Source organism: Galleria mellonella, unplaced genomic scaffold (genome assembly GCF_026898425.1).
Source record: "Galleria mellonella isolate WM207_F2 unplaced genomic scaffold, CSIRO_AGI_GalMel_v1 utg300, whole genome shotgun sequence".
NCBI lineage: Eukaryota > Metazoa > Arthropoda > Insecta > Lepidoptera > Pyralidae > Galleria > Galleria mellonella.
In genome coordinates, this window is record NW_026442068.1 from 782,334 (window position 1) to 801,243 (window position 18,910).

The 18,910-nt window shown below is 32.6% G+C and overlaps 1 protein-coding gene across 8 annotated transcripts in view; it reads left to right on the forward strand.

Annotated features, from left to right (window-relative positions):
* LOC113523461 (SH3 and multiple ankyrin repeat domains protein 3) overlaps nt 1-18,910 on the forward strand; it is a 297,001-nt gene that overhangs the window by 245,960 nt on the left and 32,131 nt on the right. For all 8 annotated transcript variants that reach the window (XM_052895642.1, XM_052895641.1, XM_052895643.1 and 5 more), the window contains one exon: nt 17,988-18,113. In XM_052895642.1, the coding sequence (XP_052751602.1) occupies nt 17,988-18,113 (126 nt within the window). The remainder of the gene's footprint in view (nt 1-17,987; nt 18,114-18,910) is intronic.

Below are 18,910 nucleotides of genomic sequence, written 5' to 3' on the forward strand. Positions count from 1 at the left end.
CCTTATTCATGAGCGCAGTCCACGACTAGATTCTTGAGTAAAGCCGACATAAATAATTAGAATACAATATAACTCACAGTAGTTATTATTCAAACAATATAATTTGTAAATAAAAAATTTACATAAAAATTAGAATTCCACGACGCGCAAAAATGTTAAGATTCGCTCTACAAAGTCAAGGTCACAAGGTCAATCACCTGTACTGTCGCGACTTTGCATCATTTGTTACGTAAATTTTAGTTTCACAAATTTATTTATTGTCATTAATTATGTCTTGTTTTACTAATAATTAATTTAATATATAATGTTTTAAATATTATATTTATGGACTGATTTTTTTAGTTACATATATAGTAATATTTTTAGGTTATGATCATATTTATATTAATGCTAATGACTTTTTATAATAAATAAAATTATATTTATATCTATTTAAAAACTTCCTAAAGAATTATAATAATAATATAAGAATGTTTCTTTTATTTTTTTATGCAAAAAGGTAATATGTGATAAATTTATTGTATCTATGTATGTATATGTACGTATTTTGTATGTAAAGAGATATTTTATGTTTATGTATATATGTATATGTATTATTGTATACAGATATGTATTTATTTTGATTTTAACTGTATGAGTTACTTATATATGTATGTCAACATATTTATTATTTTTTAATAGAAACATCTATAATGTTTCCTTCTATTATTGTACGCATACTGTGCCCGCTAGTAATTAATGCTCCTTTCCACTCAGGGTTTGCTGGAAGAGAACTCTTACAGAGTTAAGCTCGCCTGTTGTACATCTTTATTTTATATATATTATATGTTGTAATTTTTTGTGTACAATAAAGAATAAATAAATATGTAAATTACAAATCAGTTATCCAAGTCTTGGAAGCCAACTCAACTGTTGTTACTTACAATGGTAAGTACAAACATTCTGTAGCAATGAACCCTTTATAATAAATTCTAATTGTTTATATACGCAAACAGAACACAAATATATCCTTCGAAATATTTTCTACGGTACAATTTTATATTTCAGCTTTTCTCACGCCCAATCCAGCAATGAAATCGATAGCATTTTGAATATTTTTTTATATTTTATTTTAGAACTGTTTTCTACAAACATTATACTTATGTCAGTACTCTAGCTTGTGGTCTTATAAAGTAACATTCTTACGTGATATTAATATGTATTTTTATTATATATATTATATATATATAAGCAATGTAAGTATATTTATTTTATATATATATATATATATATATATATATATATAAGTAATAATGCTCATATCTATTTTGTGAATAGGGATTATGCACTGGACCTGCAGGTCTACCATGAAATGAAATCCCGAATTTTCGGACTCAATTTCGTGTTTTTGTTTATACCAAAATCGTACCAATAAATGGAGTTTAACATTTCATTCGTCATACATCCTATCATAAAAGTTCAAACGAACGATATTTTAACATTTTTAATATTTCCAAACGGCATGTTTTATGTAATTTTAACATCAAGTTTGTGTTTCGTTTGGCTCCGAAATTTCGGAAAACATTTCATGGTAAGCTCTCTGATCTATGGCACTCAAAGCCAGGCAAATGTCTAGAGGAAAAAAAATTTGTTCACTCCAAATTAACATCTTGTAATAATGATAATTCTTTATAATAATTAAAGGCAAAAAGAAAAAAAAAACAATTATTTTAATCTGAAACTTATCTATTAAACCGATTTTGGTCAAATTTCTATGGGACCAATCTGTAAGTATTTCCTTTTAAATAAAAAAAAATTTCCAAATCCGTTTAGAACTGACAGACTTATGAGGTAATAAACATAAACAAATCGAAACTTCTTCTTTTTGAAGTCGGTTGAAAACCAACACATTTATTTCTGCCCTGAGCAGCAAATTCCTAGCCTGGACACTGACAATCCATGATTATCTAAGCTCCCGTAAAACTGACAGCCTAATCGGCAGTAAAATCCTTACCTATCCTACCTGATTCAAGTTATAAAATACGCATTACCTGTCTTTCACGTCAAAGCAGACGTAAATTTCCTTGCTTACGATATTTACAGACGTCAAAACAAACTCTGTATAATACATTTATATTTAAGAAGCTGTAAGCTCGACGTTCGCTCAAGGAAATAAATACTAAAGCGAATTGAAGAAAATATTAATAAAGGTAGTTAAAAGTTTCCGGATTCAGCCTTAGGTATTCAGGACGGTAATTAGCTTACACTCGAGCAAATGACGACGCCCGAGGGACAAGCGGTAAGCGATTTTACGTTTTATACATACGTGACGACATACCGAGATTAGTTATTTGAATTAATTAAACTGCTGTTGCGTCTAGGAATTTCAATTACTAAACACAGGGCATCAATTATACGCGACTATACGATTTAAATGCAAATGTTTATGTGGTAAATGCTAATAGAGAGTCGAGAATCTAAATAAATTCAATTAAATTCAGAATTTATATATAATTTTGATGTGTGTATAGCTGGGATTGTTACGTAAATAATACGAGGCTTAATACAAAATTAAATTTATAGAATATACAATAAATTATGTTAATGTCTTTATTGGATACTCCTCTGTACAATTAATTACATCCAATATGTATAAATACAATAATAGATACCAATACATAGATCAAAATAAAGATAACACAGAAGAATTTTACAAAAGGCAAATAAAAGGCAGACTTAATCATTTAAAGGTATAGATTACCTCTGATTATATGGGAAAATTTCGCAGGTTAAAGACGTGTAATATTTGGTATTTTTATTCAGATTAACTTAGCCTAATAACACTGTTCCTAATTCGTTAATGTATGTGTAATAAACAATAATTTATTATTTAATATAAAAAAAATATATAAAATTGAAATATTACAAATATTTCAATTTTTAAACAGTAATCGCTCTCGCTTTTGATTTAAGGCTAGTCGTTTTCAGGCCGTATCCACTCAACTAGACAAGTGACAACTTGGCAAATAAGGATGTGCCGGGTAGCCCGAAGCCTCGGACGCGGCGCTCGATTCACATGTCTCTTGCACCCTTAAATAGCAATAATTATTCTAAACACAAAGAAAAATTTGTGCCCACGATTGTAATCCTAAATGGGGTAGAAACGTTAACCGAATGTTAACATCAAAGCAAAGTAATTTATTGTAAGATTATAATTTAATGTAAGACATTATAATTTAATGTAAGAACAACATACATACATACATACATACATACATACATACATATCTGTCACGCCTGTCTTTGTTGTTTCTGCCTCGTTCTCTGTTCGGCAGAAACAATGGAACGCCAAATGCTTCGATTCAAACAAACCTCTTTCGCTTCCTCCGCACTCATCAATCTTTTCATACACGCTCGCCGGTTACGGGTACTTTTAATTTGTAAGAGCAACTGGATTAATATAAGTGTATTTTAGTCGAGGAAACTCGACTGTTTTCTTGATTTTCCAGTCAAGCTCGCGTTTGCGTCACGGCATCTCATATATCCCTTAGCCATAAGGGTCACAGTTGTTCTTACATTAAAATAGTCTTTATTTGTTTTAATTTTTTTTCCATCAGGTGGGCTGTCAGTTTGTTTACCATTCTATGTTGCATATAAAAAAATCTGCAATATTCTAAAATAAATATTGTAATAAATCATTGTCATAAATACATTAATCGTAAATCTTTTTACACATCAATGGCCCGTAGTCGTAAACTCTCCTTGAGTTATGATTACACCTAAGTTAATAGTGATTTACCTTCAGTAGTGTAAATTTCTATATTGCTTAGCTCGTCTTAACCTCTCATTTTGCGAATACCAAAGGCTCTATACTGTGGTATGTACCAAGACAATTAAATGATAAAAATAACACAAGGAATTTCTTCATAAAACACAACTTAAATAAGTATTTCCTATTTACGAAAATATTTCAAACAAGATATTTTTAAGCATATGTTAATTTTAGATATTCTAAATAAAAATTCTCCATTTGAGAGGGAGAGACATAGTTACATCAGGCAGATCAAGGAAGGAGTTGGTGTCGTGTCGTATCAAGAGGTGAAGAGACTCGCTGAAAATCGTAGTGAGTGGCAAGAGCTCCACCGACAAGAGCGCAGCTCTTAAATAGATAGATAGATAGAAATAAAAATTCTATTGCATTCTAAATATGGGTAATAAATAAAATAGAGTACACTTTTTTGTGTATCTACTAAACGGATTTTGATATATGTATCTACTAAATATATTTTGTTACTGGCAACTCGGTCAGTTAAACAAAAATAGAAAAATGGCGGACTGACCGGCCTTTTTGTATTTTTAAATTCTTTTTAAAAATAATATTTTATTTGCTTGAAATGTGGTCAGGAAAAAATGCCTTAAATGGTAATAGTCCTACACATTTTGTCTTATATAAAGGTATGCAAATTATTTTCTTCGTAAATATTAATAATTTTATATTCTTTTTGATATATGTTTTTCTTGACACTCTTTTTTCTCTGTTTATTCAAATATAAATTTTTAAGTTTTTTTTTTTTGTTCTCCAGTTACATATGCATTTAATCATGTCTATGTTTTTGTAGTTTTATTTTCACATTTATAACATCAGTAAGGATTCACGCGGTCGCAGAAGTCACGAGAGGCAGCTAGCTGATAATATTACATTACCTTAAACTGAACTAAATCAAGAGCGAAGAAGAGGCCCTTGAAGAAAGAAGACACCACGCCGGCATACACAGACCATCAGTGTATGCCGGCTGAAGAACCCAGTGACCCGGAGGTCGTCGCCTCCGGAGTTGAAGCCGGGGCAGAGGGGTTTACCCCGAGGCCCTTACCTCGCCCGCCCACACCATCTGGCGGACATTGATTGAAACTGAACTATCATGAATCGATATGTCAGAATAATAAAAGTCGGTGAATTTAGAGTAATATTTGTCATTCAGTGCCGACCGTTCTCAATAAAACTTTTTAAAATACCAATACCTAAAGTTAATTAAATATTTGATATGAAATAATCTAATCAAAAAATTTAATACATATTTTTTGACTCAAAACAACTACACATGCAATACAACTAGTATTTCGATTTAAAGAATGTATATGATAAAGAACTGATTGTTTGTAACTTATTTTTTATTATTAATTTATAATATATTTTTAACTACGTGTTACTCCGCAAAATAACATTTAGTTCAGTAAAATATTTGTAATAAATAAATTACAAAGTGAGAAGGCATAACCTTACTCCTCAGGAATGGAAACGCATGAGCGTTACACAATATTCTGTGATATCCGTGTAGTTCTTCATATCTATATAGGTGTCGGTCATTAGCTTTATTTCCGTACCAAGTTAATATATAAATAAACTAGCTGACCCGTTTGTATCACCTACAGTACTACTACCGCCATCTATTAAAAGTATTTCGAAGTAGCACTTCCCATGTTAATTTAACCTATTTACTTTTTTTTATTTTTCAGCAATTCTTTTGGATTTTTACGACTTTATTTTCTTTTAAACGTATTATAATGAATAAAACAAAAACAAAATATTCAAATCGGTCAAGTTGTTTTTAAATTTTAATGAGACTAACGAATCACGACTCCTTTTAAAATATATAGATACTAAAAGAGTGTATATAAGTAATACGGAAGAGATCAATATCTATTCAATTGAAACTGCTTTTTTACAGTACTCACTATTATTTGTTTGCGGCCAGAACAACGGCAAGTAATAACAACTCGGAGCAATATTATATTTGCCCTGCCTGATATCTAGATTGCGATGGAAACGCAGTTTCAATAACAAATAACAGAATCGTGGGAAATGATGTTTATACGCCGACGATTAATGCCGTATTTTTTTTTTTTTTTCATTTTAACCATTTACCTAATCTGGTTGTCCATCCGGCGAAGAATAAATATTTAAAAAGACATTGAAACGAACCTTTTCCAAATCCCTTCACAGTATTATTTCCGGGCCGAGCCGGACTAAACAAGGACATCGGAAATTCGCAATGTACATTAAAACGCCTGACCCGTGTTCATATATCAGGGAAATCCTGCCGCCAACCCTTGGCTCTATCAAGCTTTCCATTAGAAAATCCGAGTCTGTGGAGTACTGCTATAGTACTCGTCTTACACATATTTTTTATGGATGACAATGGAGTGGTAACCCCGCTTGCGCTATCGGTATATTATGCTGGCGGGGCACCAGTGAGGTGTGATAAGTGAGGATGATATTGAATAATTAACCGAGATGATTTCCAGGAGGAACCGCTTGTAGGTCGACCTGATAGTGTATATTACTAGCAATGGAGCTATTAGAACTTAACTTCAGCCCTTAGCTGTTCACTGGTGAACGTAAGCCTCCCCCTTGAAGGGGATTGGCCAGTAATTGCCACGCTTAGCAGGCGGGTTAGCTACCGTAGTTAAGCTTTGGAGATGTTTAAAGAGGGATGCTGCTGCCCATTCCTCGCCCTCCCTTAGTCGTCTCTTACGACACCCACGGGATAGGAAGGGGTGGCCTATTCTATGCTAAGACCATACGGCATTAGTGAGATTATATCTCACTTATTACTATTGTTACAATTATTTCTGTTTAACGATTTACAAACAAACGTGAAATGTATCAGACAGTCGGTTTGGTGAATCTTTTTGGCAGTGAATTTACAGGATACAGAGGAATAACATCTGAGTTCTCAGGACTGGCAACGCATGGAGGGGTATCATGAACGAAACAGTATACTCTGTTATGTCCATGATACTGCACATGTCTATAGGCAACGGTTACCACTTTCCATCAGATGGGTCATCAGCTTGTTTGCCATTCTAAGTAGTAAAAAAATAGAAAAAAAAAATTGTCGCAATGCGGGTTTTGGCGGCGGGCAACCGAAGGAAATAAATTGCTAAACCAATTAGAACATTTAGTGCCCTCGCAAATGTTACAGCAGGCATATACGTAACAGGTTTTAATTAATAATGTAAAAAAAAAAATGTTTGAATAAAATAGTAACATGTGGAGATAGAATTAAATATTGAAGATTTAATTATTTTTGGAAAAACTAATGAATGGATTTAAATAAAATTTAGATACAGCCACGAGTATTTTAATTCACACGGGTAAAAATGGTTGTCACAACTAGTTAATATATATTATGCAATAACACCTAATTCATTAACTAAGGAATTGTAAATTAACATTTATAATTAAAAATATAATTAATAAAATCGTTTCATAATCGAAAAAGACATTGCTTGTATTCCGTGTGTATACATTCACGGAAAAACATTTGATTTAAGAACCACCACTTTTCAACAAACTTCAGAAAGTAGTAGGTTTTCAATGCGTTTGAGTTTTTTATACTCATATATAGTTATAAACAATTTTGAAAATTGTTTTTGTAGCTGAAAGGATTTACATACATTAATTCCATAGAAATTTTATTGTAATAATTGGCAAAAATAATACTGTAAACATCTAATATATAAAATTCTCGTGTCGCGGTCTTTGGTACCAAACTCCTCCGAAACGGCTTTACCGATTTTTATGAAGTTTTGTGTGCATATCGGGTAGATCTGGGAATCGGCCAACATCTATTTTTCAGACCCCTCAATGATAAGGGTGACTCACACCAAAATATTTTTTTTTTATTTTTATTTTATTATAATTTAGCACTGAAAAATACACACAACTTAAATTTTCACCGTTTTACGACCAATCCCTGTTTTTTAATTGCGATTTTTATATTCCGCAACAGGGTTGCAAGATGGCAATCGAATATAATAATTGTAGTACGAGAAATTTTCATGTATAGTTCTACAAATACTGTATATGGTAAAACAACGTTTGTCGAGTATATATATAATTTGATATGGTATTTATTATTGTATAATAAAGAGTAAATAAATAATTGTACGTTTACAATTTTAAGCCGCTTAAATAAGACAGTAAGTAATAAATTTCCCATCTCGAATTCCTATCTCAATCCCCAATTTATACCATTGGAGCAATATAAAACGTTATTCTTAAATGGCATGTTTAGAAAGATAAATTACTGCTCCATTGCTGGCGAATTAGTACTTTGAGAACCGGTCTCGGTTGCCTACTTAATACCACATAAGGAAAGTCACGCGTCACAGTTTAGTTTACGATATCTGATTCATCACAATGGAACTTTCTCTGGACCACGTGAGCGGGCGCGGTGCCCTACGTAGTAGTAAAAGTGACTTGCAGTATGCCAATTGTTTACGTGAACTATTAGTAGTGCTATATGGGATGTTTGCGGTCTGGTTCCACCATAGAATGGGCCACCCATACCTTTCTCGTGGGCGTCGTAAAAAACGACTATGGAAGCTTAAAGCTTGAGAGATGGACAGCAGCGTCCCTCTAACGCATCACAAAAAACCTAACTACGGTTGACAACTCGCTTGCCAAGTTGACAACTACTAGTAACCCCCCCCCCCTCCTCCTCCAATAGGGGAAACCTCAACAATGGCTGACAGTTGTTATGATGATAATTATGATGATATGGGATATATTTTTATATCATCATGGAAAGTCAGTGGACAAAAGAATAATATTGGCTCGATTGAACTGAAACAAGCGCCTTGTTTTAATCTTTTTAAAACTTTTTATTTTTTCTGCACTTGTTCTCAAACTAAGACACGTTTAGGTACAATCCAGTAAAACAAAAAATATTTCCTTTAAATAAAATTAAAACAAATTCCAAATACTTTAAAAGTAACTTAGCACTTTACCTTTATCGACTACCTTTTTTTTAATAAATACAGTCGATTTAAGAATATTCTCGTTTAAAACTCTATTAAAAATAACTCCATGCTATCTAACAGTCCAGATAAATAGGACGGTAATTTTTAAGATCTAAAGTTTTAACCCTCTGTATACTATAATTTCACTGCTATTTTTGGGGCACAGTCACTATAATTATGTTTGCAAGAAAGGAGAAAGAATTGTTCATTACTAGTATGTAGTTCGACCTCCACGCGATCCCTCTATAAATCATCATGATTGATTCCTGGTAAATTCGTCAAGATTTTTTTATACCACTGGGGTAGCAAACAAGCATACGGCCTACCTGATGGTAAGCGGTTACCGTAGCCTATGAACACCTGCAATACCGTATGTATTACGCGCACGTTGCCGACCCTAAAGAAACCTCTTTACCCCCCTTTCGAAGATCAGCTAATTCATCTAGCTTCAGTCTCATTTACCAATATTCATTGGTATCCTGCCAGCATATAGCTCAGGCGGAGTATCCATTCCATTTTCACCCATTAAATATTTGAACGTGTATGTACTTACATAAAGAAAAACAACGCAACCCAAATAAAATTTATTTAACCTTCTGTTTTCTTTATATGTACCATGGTCGCGTTCACTCATTCACAATTCGAAAAGCTAATCTGCTAGAAATATAAACAAGATTTAGTTAATTCATATGATAATATCGCTCTTTACATAACCGGCAGTCAACGAGAACACGGTTAAAATTACCAGTTAACTTGCTAATTTATGACTTTAAGAGATGTTATGGCAGCAACGACTACTAATCTAAGTGCGGACTTAATGGTGGTATATATTAAAATTATTATGTGTATTATAACATACATAAGTTTAAAATGAAAGCTGAATAGCAATATAATATCGTAATACCATATGTTACTGCATAATCTATGGTTGCTGAAAAGAAACGTGAAGTGTGAAGCAAATTGTGACGACCCACTAATCAGCAGCCACATTCACGTCATTCGTTATAATTTAATTGCATTATATACCGTCACCTCTTCGTTTTCATATATATTCAAAATATTGTAAATTTATATAGTTTAGTTGCAATATTAAAAATCATATCCAGAACAACAAATCCGAAATCCGTTATTACTGCAAATCCAGTAAAGTAAACTTGGAACTACCCAATCGGCAAGGGCAGACCAACGCACACATGCCAAAATATCATATTTATTTATTCATTTGTTCATAGGAAAACCAGGGCTACACTACAGCAAAAAGATACAGTTTGGGATTACAAAATAAGCCACTACTAGGTTTTCACAAGTAGCAATAATATAGATACAAGGCGCTGTACACGAAGCAACAAGAATAGGAGTTAACAAAAAAAATGTAAATATATATATATATATATATATATATATATGTTGTTTACATAGCTGTGTTTAGGTTTGAAAGGTGAGGAATAATGGGAGGTATTATGGGCGAAACAGTATATACTCTGTTATGTCTATGGTACTGCTCATGTCTTTAAGTGACGGTTACCACTTTTCATCAGGTGGGCCGTCAGCTTGTTTGCCATTCAAAGTTGTATAAAGAAACACTACATATTGTATGTATAAACTGTAATATATAGAGAGATATCATTATCCTCATACCAGCCATTATCTACCCACTATAGATTACCATAAGGAACAGTCCAATAGCCACCTGCATTCACTGACCTTCCACAGTGCATTTGATAGAAAGATATAGACCGCCGAAAATCATTGCAAGCTATATCTAAATCACAGATATAGCACCTTTCTACAACTTAAAGAAAAGCTTTACAGTGGCTGTTAAATGACTGATAGTCATTTAAAACTGTAAAGCTTTTCTTTAAATTGATATATATATAATGATATATATATATATATATATATCATTATATATATATATATATATATATATATATATATATTGTGTAGTGTAATATATGTACATATTATATGATATTAGGATTTTTTTTATACCACTGAGGTGGCAAACAAGCATACGGCCCACCTGATGATAAGCGGTTACCGTAGCCTGTGAACGCCTGCAATACCAATTACGCGCGCGTTGCCGACCCTGAAGAAACCTCTTATTATTATTATATTATATTATATTGACAGTAAAATGGACAATAATAACTACAAATGATTATATTGTGATAAATTCGAATCCACAACCTGCCGAAAAGGTAATATGTTAAACCATTACACCAGCAAAGTAGACTGTCATGAGACGAAACTAAAAATATGTGTTTAGTCACTGGTAACGCGAATTACTTAATCATAAATTTCTCAATTTATAAATCAAGCACCTCGCTTTATACAAAGTCGGTTGAAATACTACCCAACTGATGAAAACATCATAAACTGACCTATAATCCGGTATGGGCCTGCTTGAGCAACTGTTGCAGCTAAAACCGACGGCAATGACAAAACACATCTATCAGGTGACCACTGATCCACTTGGATACCTACTGGCGAGCCCCGTTTAGTATCGCCCTCAAATAATTATAGTTTAGCTAGTGTTATTTTATATTTAAGTGCTTGTCTACTTAATAGTAGCATCTGTACGATGATTGATAAATAAATACCAAATAACAGATAGAATATTATGAATTATGTAAAAAAATGTTGCATGATAAACTGTCAGAATGTGCAAGCTATTGTTATATTCATTATCATTAATTCCCGTTTCATTATATCAAATTGTTATTCATTTAGAAAATAAATATCTTTTAATTTCATTTTATTTATTTCATTGTATTATTAGCGGTGTGAATTTATCACACTTGTGGGCGATATTATGGACTGTATATTGATGTATATGTTGTAATCAAACAATGGGTTTAAAAGGAAAATAACTATAATATAGAAACTACGAAAAATAGACTACGACAGCAAAGAGCAAAAGTGACAATTGGTGGAAACAAAAGTATAAAATACAATAAAAATAAAATCTTTAAAAATAACTAAGGAGTTCGCAACAACACTATTAACAGTATGCTTGAAAAATTTTGAGTCTCCTTAAGTTAGCATTTACTGGACGTAAAAGAGTCTTTTTACTCTTTTTTTATCTCGATCCCTTATTCAACTCATATTTCTTTGACAGAAATATTCAAAATGTTTGAAAGGATACTACTTTATTTTAATAAATGTTGCTCTAAGAAAATCTATACGCAATTTGGGCTTAACAGCTAAACGGTCAAATAAATTTTGAAAAAGAATTTACGTAAATTTATAATTAACATTTTTAATTAACTACAGACTGCTCATTGTAAGCAAACGAAGAGAGTCCTTCACGGAAAATGACTTTATCTACTAGATAAACTAAATCACTGTCAATTCAAGTAATGTAGCAAGTCATTTTAGCTGGCAAGTGACTGGCTCCATTCGAACGCGCGCCAGCCGTCAACAACGCTCCGTCCGCACATCAATTAGAGTCATGCGGACCGCTATAAATTGATTGCTTCCCCTCACGTCCCAAATGGTTCATACAAAATATTAATTACACTTTTAGTGCATGTTTCAATATAAAAAAAAAATAGAAAGGAATAGTGCCATAATGTTCTGTGTACTTTTAATTTATTTAAATTGAGAACGTGTTAAACCGATGCCTGTGTCTTAGATCACAAGCCCCCCCCCCCCCTCCTCAGGTATAAACATCAGTAATGTTTGCCTGCCTTATTTGCAAGCTTATTTATTGGCTGCAATAAAATACAATTGAAAAAAATAAACTACCATACGTAAAATAAATGATCACCGCTGTCTATCACGGAATGTCGACAACTACATCATCTTACATCACATTTCACTTACATCGCTACAACACTAACCCGCCACACACCTTAGAATCTCGTGACATATTAATACATACTGTTGGCACATTAATATTAATATTATTAGATAGGCGAAACAGAATTATTAATGTAGTCACTTTGTACATACTGCATCCGTGAACGTAACACGAGATGAACAGGTTTTTAAAATCTTTACACACATTGCTTAACAATTGTATGATTGTTATATATTATATATAAGGCAACTTAAATACATAGATGATGAAATTTGGCTGCTAAAGATATGTATATAAAGGCAAGCATTTATTTAGATTAATCATTTAACCATACAATTCAAGTTTTATTTTATAAAAATATATCACTGATACAATAAAATTGTAACTAGACGATTTCTCTACATGGGAGATATTTAAGAAAAAAAATATAAGGAAACTAAATAAGACCAATGAATGATATTTTTTTTTTTTTTATTTTAAAATTCTGTCTGTGTGTAATGTACACACAGCAGAATTAAAAAAAAAATATGTTACGGCTTCACGCAAATACTGCACTAAATTGGATGCTATTTCCATAGTTCATAGAAATATATTTCCAAAGGTCCAACTTAAAATCTAGCAAGAATCTATGTTTTATCTTAATACACCATCTGATTAACAATTAAATTAAATTTACTTAAATTATTTATTATTTAATTAAATTTTCACGTACGATGTTACGGGCAAAAGCCACCCATGTTTTTTACAGTTACCCATGTTTATAGATTATTAAACCAGATAATAACTACCACAGAACAAACACTATAACTACTTCTTATAATTGTTGGTACGGGGCTTTGAATTGCCAATTTAAGAAACTCATTTATGTTTTTCGATGCCTAAATTCTCCGTAACATATAATATTTTATGTAACAAAAAAAAAAAACAAAATAGTTGCAGTGCAGCTTGTCTACATTGCCAACATTTATTTAAAAAAAAACCAAGTCGCGACGCTACAGTGATTTATGGATGTACTATCGTTGAGTTGGAGAGCGAGATCAATCTGGTGACCCAGTAACACGACACATGGACTGTCGACAGCCATTGTATGCTAACATATTGCAGTTTAATTGTTATCTACTTTGACAGAAACAGGAACACCTACACCTACTCATACGTGGGCTCTTACAACAATACCACTCGTAGCGTATCGTATGTATAATTAAAATAAACTATAAATTGTTTCAAATAATACCTATATAATAAAATTATACTTTCAAATCCATAAAATCAATGTCATTTTAAGAAATTCTTAATGTGCTAGTTAATTGGCGGTATTTTCAAATTTAGAACATTAATGAAACGATCAGGCCGCATCACTTCGAACAAAAAATCGTTTGAACAATATCTATGCAATGATTTTATTGAAATACCATGAATCATAACTTTACTGAAATTTATATGTCGGCTTTACTCACGTTTAAAATTCGGGGATGTCCGATTAGTTGCGAACTCAAAAGGAGCCCTTATTCATGAACGCGGTTCACGGCTCATGAGATTATTGAATGTAAAAATTTTATGCTACGTAGTATTTATAGCCGAAATGTCGATTATGATGGTAATATTTATATCATTTATGAAACCTATTGCTATCACTGTGTTGGAAAAAGGTATACTAGTTGCACAACACTATGAATATTCCATTATTTTATAATGTTGATTTTTGTAAGTGATTGCATAGATTAATTTTCCAGTTCGATATACATAAAGGCGTGTCAACTATTAAAATAACGCAATGATAGCTTGTTTTGTGCTTATGATTACTCACTTAGCTATTTATTTTTATCTAAAAATTAAAGTTAAAATATATATTTAATCCCCACTCATGTAGGTTACATACATCGAAATTTCAGATATTAAAGAATCTACTGATATTAGGTTATATCCCAGGAGATATCCGAGTTCCGAATCCGCCCGTTGGGCAATATACCTATCTTTTGGTTCCTAGATTTTCACCTGCGCTGTACTAAGGTAGGTAATATTACGCTCCGAATTTCTTCGTTCCTTCAATATTACATGAACTAACTCGCCGAGACTTTTCTGAAATATTAAAAAGTAAATTGAAATCCTGACGAGAGGAGGTGCTGTGATTTTATAAGAGGATATTGAAAGTTCATTTATTATAACTTTGGTTCAAGAGTTAATACTTTTAATCGGCAAAATTGGCAATAACACAATACCAGCATGTTGGGTGTATCCCAAGACACTTGATTTGAAAGAGTTATAAAAGCAATTCCTTGTACTTATCTTAGAATAACTCTACTATAGAATAACTCTCTATATTTTAGAAATAATAGAATTTCATCGTGCCTCCGATCAAACTGTTTATAATTACTTCTCTCCATCAAAAGAATGCCTGGAAAAGAGATCGCTTTTAGCGATAAGGTCGCCCATTGTTTTCTCATTGTGATCATTTCTTGTAATTGTTTATATTTATAATAAGTTTACTATTGTAATCTTTTGGAGGAAACAATAAAGAGTATCTCTCTATCTATCTATATATAGAGTATTTAAAAAAAAAACCATAAATACTATAGTAATGTACGTACCCAGCACGGGATTAGAACGAAACATCGTAAAGACATGTCTGAGAGTACATTATGCGCTTATTTAAGGGTCCACCCTCCCTCCCACACCTCTACTTTGAAAAATAATTACGCCATTGTATGCGACTAAAATCATTGACATTTGCAGTGCAATAAAACGTAATCATGGTTGATTTTCCTATCTGTACAGGCACAGCGAAGCCATAAATAATAGATGCCGCAGTTATTTATAAGCCTTCGCATCATTTCAAGTGACCCGATGGCCTGTCAGTACTTGCACAGCAATCCTTCCTGACGTGATCATCCAGCCTTGTTAATTGTTGCGACGCTGGAAACGTATCTTGCATCGATATAACATCGATATCGATAACCGTTATTTTATGAACTAATTATCGATACGAGATATATTTCTGATATGATCACCGTTATTTTTTTTTTAACTGAATCATTAATCGATAATGAGATAAAATTGTAAATGTAATGTAGAGAATTATCTATATGGCAATTATTTTTGCCAATTCATATATATATATATAGATATTTACTTTTCGCTTACCATCAGGTGAGCAGCATGCTTATTTACCCCCTATGTTATATAAAAAAACAATACCAACTCATGCAGAAAAAAATGTCCTTTCTGAGTACTTATTACACTTGTACGGGTAGTGCCCTCTAGTGTCAAGATACTAGGCCGCCTTTTATATACATAACTACTACACAGTTACTAAACCTTCGAAAAGGGCTCAGGTGGAGGCCTCGGCAAGAACCACCACTTTGCCCCTACTTCAACACCGAAGGTGACTACTCCCAGGTCACTGGCTTCAATGTCTTTTGACGGGCATTATTGAGGAGTTACTAATGTGGGAAGCTGGATCCTTCTCTCCTTTCATCCTTGATTGATGTAGTAGTAGATATACATCCTCTAACGTGGCTTACGGTATGACGGTTCTACGCGTTTTCCAAAGTATGAAACAAGTGACAATTTATAAACCATCCCTCCGCATCATTTCAGATGACCCGATACCCTGTCATTACTTGCACGGAAATTCGCTATGACGTGATCATCGAACCCTATTAATTGTGGCGTCGTTGGAAATATATCTTGCGCCGATAAGCCATCAATATCGATAACAGTTATTTTATGAACTTCATCGTTAATCGATAGTGTGCCTCCCTATTTATTTTTAGCCTGGGATATATATTTTTATTTTTCCAATAAGAAAAGCCATGTGTGTGTTTAACATACATAAAAAAACAATGTACCTCTCTCTCTCTGCGTGCGTGGGTGCGTGCGTGCGTGCGTGTATGTGTGCACCTTGCTAGCTTCCTTAGGGATGGGCCAAATCTAACTTCATCCTCATCATTTTAGCCACCGTGAGCATAGGTGGGTGAACCATTGCATCCTTTATCCATATAAAAAATGAGTACAAATTCAAAAATATATACTCCTGATACCTAAGTACATTATTTTAATAACAATATAACAGCTATATCAATTACTACATCCCTAGAAATCTAATAAAATGAATATCTTGCATCTATAAGTCATCGGTGGTAGTAATTCATCTTTGATCGCAGCTAATAACCGTTATTCTATAACTGTTCCCCGCTGCTCTCTTGCACGGAACCCAGTATCTGTCATTCCGTTCGATCCCGGACACAGATATATTTACTAATTTATTTTATAATTATTAATCTTGAACTGTCCACATATTTCAATAAAAATACTAAGGTTTTTCTAAATATATCAGATATAAAAAAAAAGTATAAAATATTGTAGACGTTTCTCTAACAATTGTTCATACCGTTGATCGTTAATAATTCTTTATACACAAACAACATACTGTGTCGCCCATGATACCCTCCATGCGTTGCCATTTCTGAAGGTGTTATGCCTCTGTACACTATAATTTCATTGCTATATTCCACACTTCAAATCGAAATACAGCCATGCCAACAAATTGTACAGCCATGCCAGCAGTTGCTTCACAGCAGAAACACGAATGGGCAATGTAAAAATAAATAATTTCATATATTCCCTAAACCTTTTAGGTATTCTTTATATATAATACTGAATTATTCAAACTGCTGGTAACAGAATTATTGCTAAAAATACCTACTTTATGATGACGGTTAAATAGTAATAATGTACTGCCACCGAACAAAAACAGACAATAACAAAAAAAAAAGTTTCATTAAGAGGGATTAATCATACTTGCAAATGAGAGGAAATTTCTATCTATTCTTCTGGACTGTCGGCTAAAAAGGCCTTTTCATTAGGTAATGAATATGTTTTAATTTTGTTTTTAATTTTACTCTGTCTTATTACAGAAATAACTTAAAATTCTGCCTGTCTAAGTAGTATGTAACTAAACTCTAATGATTAAATGTTGTTTATTGGGTGTCATAATGTTTATTTGTAAGTTTATGTACGAAATTTTTTAGTTTACTTCAGTACTTAAATATTTATTAATTGAAACTTTATTTAAAATAACACAGACTTTCTTTTGTTTATACATAAATATATATTAGACACGCGTGTATCGTGGGATCCCGGTATAGAATGACACATTCATTCTTTTCCCGTGGGTGTCAACTAAGGGGATGGACAGCAGCGTCCTTGTTCATCACCAAAGTCTAACTATGGTTACCAACACTCCTGCCAAGCGTGGCAAATTCTGGCAAGCCCCTCCTTCATGGGGAAGCCCTATATTCAGCAATGGACAGTTAACGGTTGATAGAATATAATGATATCTCAAGTTTAACTTTTTATAGTAAGACCCAATTAAAATGTATTTTTTCTTCGTTTACAGGAGCTAAAGGAGAGCTTCAACTATGGTTTGTTCTGCCCTCCTGTCAACGGCAAAGCCGGCAAGTTCTTGGATGAGGAACGCCGCCTCGGCGACTACCCCTTCAACGGACCTGTTGGATACCTCGAGGTAAATAAGATTATTATATCATCACTAACGAGGCGCCCCGACTTCGCACGGGTAGATATGAGAAGGAAAAATATCTCCTAAATATCTAGATATTTCTATTTAATATAATACTACTGATACTATACGCTGATAATGTAACTTTTTATAGATGAAAAAAATGTAAATCGGTTAAATATTTTAACCGACTTAAAAAGAAGGAGGTTTACAATTCGATAGTATCTTCTTTGTTACAACATAACTCCATCAGTTGTAAACCGATTCGAAATATTATTTAAGTATATAAAAAGATATATTTACAGATTCATCCCATAGAGGTTTTATTAATAAAATCTATTTAGTAGTTTAGTTTTTAATTTTAAATAACTGATTTTGCCACGATTTCAATTGCTAATTATTTTTAAGGAACAAAATCCTAATTATTGTATAATTATTACGATTGCGTAATATACATATGTATACATTAATTACATTGTATGTATCCAATACATACACAATAAATAATTAATTAATTATCGATTTTTACGCGACAGCTACTGACAAACGTAAGATGAACAATCAGCTTATTTACCATTCCAAATCCAATGAAAAATATCAATATAGAACATATTACTTTTCATCCATCATCCAAATTTTATATTTCTGCTATGCGAAGTTATAATTTCTGAAGTACACGCCAATGCAATGTACATAAATAACATATGATAAATGCAAGTAATTTATCACGAACTAACTACGGAGTGCGTCCGCGTTCCTAGCCTTTTATGGACTGGAGCATACCAACGTGTCAGATGCCCAGT